At 18.9% G+C, this 10,907-nt stretch overlaps 2 protein-coding genes across 3 annotated transcripts; both read left to right on the forward strand.

The window, feature by feature from the left end:
• Positions 1-3,101: 3,101 nt before the first annotated feature.
• PF3D7_1149100.1 (Plasmodium exported protein, unknown function) lies at positions 3,102-4,576 on the forward strand (the record flags this gene model as incomplete). 2 transcript variants are annotated; one of them, XM_001348128.1, is made up of 2 exons in its annotated part: positions 3,102-3,293; positions 3,416-4,576. In XM_001348128.1, 2 exons carry the CDS (start codon positions 3,102-3,104, stop codon positions 4,574-4,576), a joined length of 1,353 nt encoding a protein of 450 aa, XP_001348164.1. The 2 variants fall into 2 exon arrangements, with proteins under 2 accessions (XP_001348164.1, XP_024329140.1); XM_024473335.1 differs by having other exon boundaries at positions 3,419-4,576.
• A 2,532-nt stretch (positions 4,577-7,108) lies between these two features.
• Positions 7,109-10,506, forward strand: PF3D7_1149200 (ring-infected erythrocyte surface antigen; the record flags this gene model as incomplete). Its single annotated transcript, XM_001348129.1, has 2 exons — positions 7,109-7,300; positions 7,426-10,506. The coding sequence occupies 2 exons, from the start codon at positions 7,109-7,111 to the stop codon at positions 10,504-10,506; spliced, it is 3,273 nt and encodes a 1,090-aa protein (XP_001348165.1).
• Positions 10,507-10,907: the final 401 nt, after the last annotated feature.

Consider the following 10,907-nt stretch of genomic DNA (forward strand, 5'->3'; position numbering starts at 1 on the left):
TTTGTTTTTTCCATTTTATTAATTATAATTATATATATAATGTAGAATTTTTTTTTCTTAAATTTTTCTTTTTAAAATAATGGAATTATTTCAATTTAATAACTAAAAAAAAAAAAAAAAAAAAAAAAAATTTTAATTAAATCATTTATAAAATAAAAAATATATTAAATAAATTATACTACATAATTCTTAGAATAATATTTTTAATAGAAAATATATGGATAATTATTTTTATATGGGAACTAAAAAATTTTATTCCATTAAATACTTAAAAAATTCCTAATTCAAATATAATATTATATAAATTATATATAATTTATATTAATCATGTATTTATGTATAACTAAAATTAATAGTTATTTAAATTTAACTTTTTTTTTTTTTTTTTTTCTTTTTTTTTATTACAATTTTATAAACATATATTTTTTGTTAGATGTTCATAAATTAAAGGATATCCATTTTTCGCCTCTTAATCCTTTTATTTTTTATTTTATTTTTTTTCTTTCTTGCGAGCAGAATATAAAAGGATCTAAAATTAAAATTAAAATGAATATAAAAGTATATTATATTTTTCTTTATTTCATATGATAATATAATATAAAAAAAAAAAAAAAAGTTCTCATAAGTTATTATTTCTTTATTTTTTTAAAAAATGTGTATTTATTAAATTTAGTTGTTGAATTATTTGTATTTATATATTTTATAATAAGATATTTTATAAGACCAGGGTTATAATAATATATATTTTATTTGTTAGAATACAAACAAGAAAAAATGGAAAAGAAAATAAACATACGTTTTCTTATCTATATTAATTTATATATATTTTTATTATAAGTGAAATGTGGTATTTTGAAATATGGTATACTGTTACTAAAACAGTATTATAAATATTTTAGCAGTAAAAATATAGAATGTGTAAGATAAATAAAAAATAAAATAAAACATTTATAATAAAATGTATGATAATAAATATTGAAATATTTATATGTATGTATCATATTTAAAATATAAAATATAATTATAGGTCAAAAATATAGATTATTTCATATTATTATAAGAAAAAGGAAAAAAAAAACAAGGAACGTATTTTATAATATTTATAAATGTATTTTTTCTATTTTCAAAAATATATTAAATTTTTTTTTTTTTTTTTTTTTGGTGTGTGTGTATTTTAAGTGTGTATCATTTATAATATTTATGAATAATTATATTTAGAAAATATTTTTTCATATATGATTTTTTCTGTATGTACATAAAAATAAAATTCTTAAAAAAAAAAAAAATAAAAAAAAAATATGCATGTATCTTCAATTTATTTTTCATATGTTTTTTGATAAAATTATAGGATAGAATTTTACCTTAAAAGTTTTATACAATATGTTTATTTCCATGATAATATGAATAATTAAATATATACATATATATATATATATATATATATATGTTCAGTTATATTTTAAAAATTTTGAATATGCTTAAAACATTTTTTTTTTTTATATATAATTTACATAAAAATGAAAATATATTATTTTAAAGCTTAATAGTAGTTAATATATAAACCATTTATATTATTTACGTATATATGATATGCTATTAAGATTGAAATATATAAATATATATATACATAAATATTATATGAACTTAAAATATTTCATTTATTAAAGTAAGAAAATTATTATTCTCCCTTAATATTATATTTCCCATAAAGAATATAAATAATGTTAAACACACATACCGATATATAATTATATTAATTAAAAATTTTCATTATTATGATTACTTTATATATTTATAATTTTTTTTTACTTTTTCATAAACTTATAATTCTTTCTTTATATATACAAATATATATATATATATATATATATATATATATATATATAATATATATTTCGTCCATAATAAATATATAAATATTTGGAAATATTAATTTATAACTTATAAGAATAATTCCTTAAAGTTATTTATGTAAGTTTATTAGAATACAAGTGAGAATAATATATAAGGTAGGCATTAAAATATTTTAGGAATATGCGTGTATTCTAAAAAAAGAAAAAGAAAGAATACAAAATACATGATATTCTTATATATAAAATAATATGTAATACATAATTTAAACATATATACACATTTGATCGTAAAAATATGATACTACATTTAACTTATATATAAATAAATATATATTGAGCATAGAATTATACAAAATAGAACTAAATTCTATTTATACAATAGTTTAGGCATAAGAATTAAATGACGATTAATATTTATATAGAGTATAATATAATTAAATACATAATTGAAATATATAATATTATATTTTTATCTAAGTTCTTAATGTAATTAAATATAATATTGATTGAAAATAAATATAAGTAATATTATTATTATATTCATATCAAAAAGAAAGAAATATAAAAAGTATAAAAAAAAAAAAAATAATAATAATAGAGGAATAATACTTTCCTTAATTTTTTTATACTAAAAATAATATTTATATATTTATATATATATATATATATATATATATATATATATATATATATATATATTTATATATATGTGTTATATATTATATATACATAGGAAAAATAAAAAAATAAAAAAGAGTAATAAACTCTTAATTTTATATTTCATTAATAGAAAAAAAAAGAAATAATAATTAAAAAATAAAATAACAATATGTATTATGTAATTAAAACAAATTGCACATATATAAGAACTTTACTAGAAATATCTTTAATAGTATATATTATTCTATCTATTCTATTGTATGTATATGTGATACTGATTTACTTCTATTATAAATAATAGATACAAAAATAATATAATTATTTTATTTTTATTTATAAAATATATATTATATTTATAAATAAAATATTTTAAATATCCTATTTATATTTAGTGTATTTATTTCATTAAAAGTTTTCTTTTTTTTTTTTTTCTTTTTTATAATAAAAAATTCACAATTCATTTTAATATTATATTATACCATTGTAATATTATATAAATACTGCTTTAAGGCAAAGAATATTTATATATTTATTTATATATAAAATTTACTTTACTAACTATAAAATTTTATATTAATATAAATATTAATGATGAAGCTTTTTAATAATTTTACATGCTTTTTATCCCAGTCCATACGTTCACAGGAGAAAAACGTAGAAGAATATCACATGAGTACAATTGATGAAGAACCAATAAATTATAAAAACAAAAATTTTTTGAAATCCTCCCTTTCAAGGCATTCCTTAGTCATCCTTTCTATAATTTATGTTTTGTTTCACGTAAGCTAAATTGAAAAATTGTTATAGTGTACAAATAATTTTTGTAAAATATATATATATATATATATATATATATATATATATGTACATATATATTTTCATTTTTTTTTGCATTATTATAGCAGAATGTTTTTACTTCTAAATGGAATGAACCATCCGTTTTACAATTAGTTAATACACATTCTAGAGTTTTATATGATACAGAACCATTAGATGAAAATTTAAATTATGAATCAAAAAAGGTTGAATATAAGTGTTCTTGCAATTGCTCTGATTGTCCTTGTCCTATCCAAAATGAAGATTCTGAAAAAGAAAAAACTGAAACGCAAGAAGAAAGTTTAAATAAAGAAGTTGTTGAAGGATGTTCAACTGGTATGTGCCCATTAAGAAACAATGATACTAAAAAAGAAAACTGTGAAAGTTGCAAGAAAGAAAAAACTGAAACGCAAGAAGAAAGTTTAAATAAAGAAGTTGTTGAAGGTTGTTCAACTGGCATGTGTCCATTAAAAAACAATGATACTAAAAAAGAAAACTGTGAAAGTTGCAAGAAAGAAAAAACTGAAACGCAAGAAGAAAGTTTAAATAAAGAAGTTGTTGAAGGTTGTTCAACTGGCATGTGTCCATTAAAAAACAATGATACTAAAAAAGAAAACTGTGAAAGTTGCAAGAAAGAAAAAACTGAAACACAAGAAGAAAGTTTAAATAAAGAGGCTGCTGAAGGATGTTCAACTGGTATGTGCCCATTAAGAAACAATGATACTAAAAAAGAAAACTGTGAAAGTTGCAAGAAAGAAAAAACTGAAACGCAAGAAGAAAGTTTAAATAAAGAAGTTGTTGAAGGTTGTTCAACTGGCATGTGTCCATTAAAAAACAATGATACTAAAAAAGAAAACTGTGAAAGTTGCAAGAAAGAAAAAACTGAAACGCAAGAAGAAAGTTTAAATAAAGAGGCTGCTGAAGGTTGTTCAACTGGCATGTGTCCATTAAAAAACAATGATACTAAAAAAGAAAACTGTGAAAGTTGCAAGAAAGATGTTGTTGAAGGATGTTCAACTGGTATGTGCCCATTACGAAACAATGATACTAAAAAAGAAAACTGTGAAAGTTGTAAGAAAGAAAAAAATGAAACGCAAGAGGAAAGTTTAAATAAATTATCTACAAAAAATTCAACGAATGATTCAATAAAAACACCAAAAAAAAAATCTAATAATAAGAATACGAAAGAAAACAATAAGAAAGCTCCCCAAAAAAAGACAAATGATAAATTAAGAAGAGCTCAATAAATAATATGTGTTCTGTAATAATACATATAGGTATTATATTTAGGAAGTGTGGTAATATTTATGTAAAAGATTTATTTTATTAATTATAATATATGTATAAATACGTATTTCTTTTAATTAATTCACTAATTATTTTTATTTTATTATGTATATATATATTTATATATATATTATTGGTATATTAAAGAAAAAATTATAAAACTCTCTACCATTAGAAAACATTATATTCTAATATATAAATGCACAAGATAATAAATATTTCTTTTTCTTTATGTGTAATATATTTAAATAAATAATGATATGTATTTATATAAAAAAAATATATAATTTAAATAATTCGATATATTATAAGAGATATATTTTTCCTAATATAGACAAAATTAAAAAAAAAAAAAAAATAACATACATTTGTTGATTATAAAAATATTTGATTTTCCATGTATATCGTCATATATATATATATATTTATATTAATGAAAGAAAAATTATTAATATCTTTATAAATTACAATTATAACAAATGTATCAAAAAAAAAAAAAAAAAAAAAAATTAATTTAATAAGATTTCGGCATTTTATTATTATTCTATTTAAATTTTTAATTTATTTATTAACAGTATTTTTTTTTTTTTTTGGCGTAAAAATATATATAATATAAAAAAACCTACCAAAAGAATGTTATTATAGTATTTTATATTATATTTATATTATACATAATAATACTATTATTTACATATAAATATTAAGTAAAATGAAAAGAGAGGTTCTTAATATTATTATAAATATAAAATAATATTTTTATATATATAATAATATATATATAATTATCTTAATAGTATAAAAAAAGAAAGAAAAAAGGAAAGAAAATATTAAATTGATCGTTTTTTAAAAATATATATTAACATATATATTATTCTTTCCATGTTTATATATCAAAAAACATGTATTTAAAAGTAAACATGAAATGTTTTTTAAAAAGGCATCAAAATTAAATATTATATAAATTAAAATTTATCTTAAAACTTGTTCTCTGATAATATATATTATCAGGTAAAAAATGTTAAAAGGTAATTTTATAAAATATATTATGATTTATATTATAATTTATTATATATATATATAATAATATATATATTATAGTTTTTATATCGACTTATTTTTATATATTGTTTCTTTCAATAAATTTTTTTAAAAAAATATATATATATTTTTTTATATTTATATATAAGAAAATATTAATTTATATATATAATATTTCATTCGTTGGTTTTTTTTTATATATCATAAAATTTAGATTTATTCTAGAAAAGTAGGTTATTTAAAAAATATATAAAAAAAAAAAAAGCTGTGAATTAAAAATAAACATGTAATTATAAAAAAAATATATTATTATATTATAATTAATTTTTTTAAATTAATGATGCTTCTTTAAGTTATATTTTATATAAAATATGAATAATAAAACATAATTAATATTATAATAATATATAAAATAAATTAATAAATATAATATAATATAATATAATATAATATAATATAATATAATATAATATAATATAATATAATATAATATAATATAATATAATATAATATAATATAATATAATATAATATAATATAATATAATATAATATAATATAATATAATATAATATAATATAATATAATATAATATAATATAATAATAAATATATAATATATAATATATTTTGCATTTTTCTATATTTAAAATATAAATAATATCTTTTGTTATGTATTAATTAAAATTTATATGTATATAATTTTTTTTTTTTTTTTTTTTCAAAAAAAGCTATATTTTTTTTTTTAACATATATTTAATTTGGTGTTCTTATATATTTTTAAAAGAAAATACAAAATAACCAATTCATTTCAATTTAATCGTTATATATATGTATTTTATTACATTATATATATGTGGTTTTAATGTTGTTCTTAATTTGACTTATATAAATAGGAATTTGTTTATACATTTATTTTATAGAAACATAATAATAATAAAAAAAAAATTATTAGGTTGTTGTTCTTTATTCTATTCATTTTGTTTTTAGGAGTTCAAATAAAACTAAATATAGAAATAATGAAAAATTATAAAAAATAAAGCTGTATTTTTCTATTATTTAATTTTATTTATTTTTTTATAAATTTTGTATTTTTAGAAAAAATTGAAAAAAAATAATTTTTATGTAGCGAAAAAAAGAAATATTAAAACGTAAAAAAAAATATATAAATTTATATAAAAATTAATTTCTAATAATATTTTATAAAATTAAATTATATATATAAATTTATATATATATATTATATAGAATTAATATATATATTTATATATGATATTTTAATATTTTTCTTTTTTCTCTCTTATTTTTTTTTTAAGATTAAAATCTGAAGAATTATATATATATATGTAACATTGTTTAGATATATATAAAAAAAAAAAAAAAAGAAAAAAAAAAAAGTCTATTTTTTTTCATTGTATATATGTAAGAGTTTAGAACAAAAACTTATGTAAATAAACATGAAACCATATAGTTCATATAGTTCTGCTTTTTCAAAGCAATATATGGGTACAAAAAGTGTAAAGGCAAAAAATCCAACCATATATTCTTTTGAAGAAGAAAAACAAAATGAAAATATGAGTTTGTTAAAATCGTTATGTTCTAAGCGTTTGGTTCTTCCAATTCTTGGAATATTATATATCATTCTAAATGTAAGTTTTTTTTTTTTTTCTTTCTTTAAATAAATGTAAATATATTTATGGTTAATTTGTATATGAGCCCTTAATTATTGAATTATATATATATATATATATATATATTTTTTTTTTTTTCATAGGGAAATTTTGGATATAATGGAAGTTCAAATTCTGGTGCACAATTTACTGACAGGTGCTCAAGAAATTTATACTGTGAAACATTGCCAATCAACCCATATGCTGATTCTGAAAACCCAATAGTTGTAAGTCAGGTATTTGGTTTACCTTCCGAAAAACCTACGTTTACGTTAGAAGGTACTCCTGATATTGATCATACAAATATTTTGGGTTTTAATGAGAAGTTGATGACTGATGTAAATAGATATCGATATTCTAATAACTATGAAGCCATTCCCCATACAAGGGAGTTCAATCCACTTATTGTAGATAAAGTTCTTTTCGACTATAACGAAAAGGTTGATAACTTAGGAAGGAGTGGAGGAGACATTATAAAAAAAATGCAAACTTTATGGGATGAAATAATGGATATTAATAAAAGAAAATATGATTTTTTAAAAACAAAATTACAGAAAACTTACAGTCAGTACAAGGTTCAATATGATATGCCAAAAGAAGTATACGAGAGCAAATGGGGACAATGCTTAAAGCTTATTAATCAAGGAGGTGATAACCTTGAAGAAAGATTGAACACACAATTTAAAAACTGGTACAGACAGAAATATTTAAATCTTGAAGAATATAGAAGATTGACTGTGTTGAACCAAATCGCTTGGAAAGCTTTATCCAACCAAATTCAATATACATGCAGAAAAATTATGAATAGTAACATTTCTTCTTTTAAACATATAAGTGAATTGAAAAGTTTAGAACAGAGAGCGGCAAAAGATGCACAAGAAGAAATGAGGAAAAGAGCTGAAAAACAGAAGAAGAAAAAAAGTAAAAGAAGAGGATGGTTATGTTGTGGTGGGGGAGATAACGAAACAGTTGAACCACAACAAGAAGAACCAGTCCAAGACGTTGGAGAACATCAAATAAATGAATATGGTGATATATTACCATCTTTAAAAGTTAGTATTAATAATTCAGCAATTAATTATTATGATGCAGTAAAGGATGGTAAATATTTGGACGATGATTCATCAGATGCTCTTTATACAGATGAAGATTTGTTGTTTGATTTGGAAAAGCAGAAATATATGGATATGTTAGATGGATCTGAAGACGAATCTGTTGAAGACAATGAAGAAGAACACTCTGGTGAAGCAAATGAGGAAGAACTAAGTGTTGATGAAAATGTAGAAGAACAAAATGTTGATGAAAGTGGAGAACAACAAAGTGATGATGAAAGTGGAGAACATCAAAGTGTTAATGAAATTGTAGAAGAACAAAGTGTTAATGAAATTGTAGAAGAACAAACCGTTGATGAAATTGTAGAACAAGAAACCGTTGATGAAAATGTAGAAGAACAAGCTGTCGATGAAAATGAAGAACAACAAACCGTTGATGAAAATGTAGAACAACAAACTATAGATGAAAGTCAAGTACAAGAAGAAATATCTACTATTCAAGAAAATATAGAAGAGGTAGTTAGTGAAGTTCAACAAGATTCAGAGGTAGATAGAACTCTTCATGTTCCTGATACAAGATTCTATGATATATTAGGTGTTGGAGTTAATGCAGATATGAAGGAAATCTCTGAAAGTTATTTTAAATTAGCAAAACAATATTATCCACCAAAATATTCAGTTAATGAAGGAATGTTAAAATTTAAACAAATAAGTGAAGCATATCAAATATTGGGAGATATTGATAAAAGAAAAATGTATAATAAATTTGGATATGATGGAATAAAGGGAGTTAACTTCATTCACCCAACCATATATTATATGTTAGCTAGTTTAGAAAAATTTGCTTTTTATACTGGATCTCCTCAAATAGTAACCCTTATGAAATTCTTATTTGAAAAGAAATTAACAGTAAATGACTTAGATACAAAATCTGAACATTTATCAAAAATAATGGGAGTGTATCAAAAAGAAAGGGAAACTTACATATCTGAAAATTTAATATCTAGATTGCAACCATATATAGACAGTATTAGAAATTGGGATGTACAAATTAAGGATCAAATATATGAATTAATGGGTTCTCCATTTGATATAGCAATTATAGATTCTATAGGATGGACATTACAATATGTTTCTATGAGTCATATGAAAAACCCTAAAAAAGCAATTAAGAAACTTGAAACAAGATCCAAGAAAAATAAAGAAACTGTAGCATATGAAAATAATAAACTAATGAATATATTGAGAGAATATTTCGGAAATAATGAACAAATTAATTCAATCACTTATAATATGGAATATAATACATTAAATGAAAATAATGAGAATGGATACAGAAAAATTTTGAACTTGAACCATAAAAAACAGAAAAAATTATTTGAAGAAATTATTAGTTATATAGTAAATATATCTTTATCCGATATAGAGAATACAGTTAAAAATTCAGCTGAAAGTATATTAACAGTTGAAGGGTTAGATGAAAAAAAATTATCAAAGAGAATTGAATCATTAAGAATGTTAGCGAATGCTATAAGAAAATATATATTAAGAGGTAAGAAAGGTAAAAAATATAAAAACAAGGATGCAAAAAGCTTATCAGGAAACATTGCGAATGAAATAAATTTAATTAATAAAGAACTTCAAAATTTAAAAGAACATACACAAGCAAATATACCTGAGCATATAGAAGAAAATGTGCAAGAAAATATGGAAGAAAATGTAGAAGAAAATGTAGAAGAAAATGTAGAAGAAAATGTTGAAGAAAATGTAGAAGAAAATGTAGAAGAAAATGTTGAAGAAAATGTAGAAGAAAATGTAGAAGAAAATGTTGAAGAAAATATAGAAGAAAATGTAGAAGAAAATGTTGAAGAAAATATAGAAGAAAATATAGAAGAAAATGCAGAAGAAAATGTTGAAGAAAATATAGAAGAAAATATAGAAGAAAATATAGAAGAAAATATAGAAGAAAATATAGAAGAAAATGTTGAAGAAAATGTAGAAGAAAATATAGAAGAAAATGTAGAAGAAAATGTAGAAGAAAATGCAGAAGAAAATGCAGAAGAAAATGCAGAAGAAAATGCAGAAGAAAATGATGAAACACCACAGGAACACAACGAAGAATATGATGAATAAAAAATTAAAATATTATAGTTGAAACTTTTATAAATAATATATTTATAAAATAAAAAGGATTATTTATAAAAATAAGTAGTATAAAACATTAAATGTAAAAAATGGGTAATTTTTATTCTTTTTTTTAATTTTAATTTTGTTTATGTATATGTAATATATGATTTGCTTATATGTATTAATTATCATTTGACATTTGAAATGGTTATTTCATTTTTTTAAATGTTCTTTTTTTTTTTTTTTTTTTTTTCTTATATAATTAGTTTTTTTTATTTGTTTAATATGCTTACATTGGATTTTTGTTTTTTTAATAATAAAATAAAAATAGACACATATAAAAATATACCATGTTAATGATTAATGAATTATATAATAACACGAAAGCACCCACAAAATTAAAAAAA

This window comes from Plasmodium falciparum, assembly GCF_000002765.6.
Source record: "Plasmodium falciparum 3D7 genome assembly, chromosome: 11".
NCBI classification, from domain to species: Eukaryota; Apicomplexa; class Aconoidasida; order Haemosporida; family Plasmodiidae; genus Plasmodium; species Plasmodium falciparum.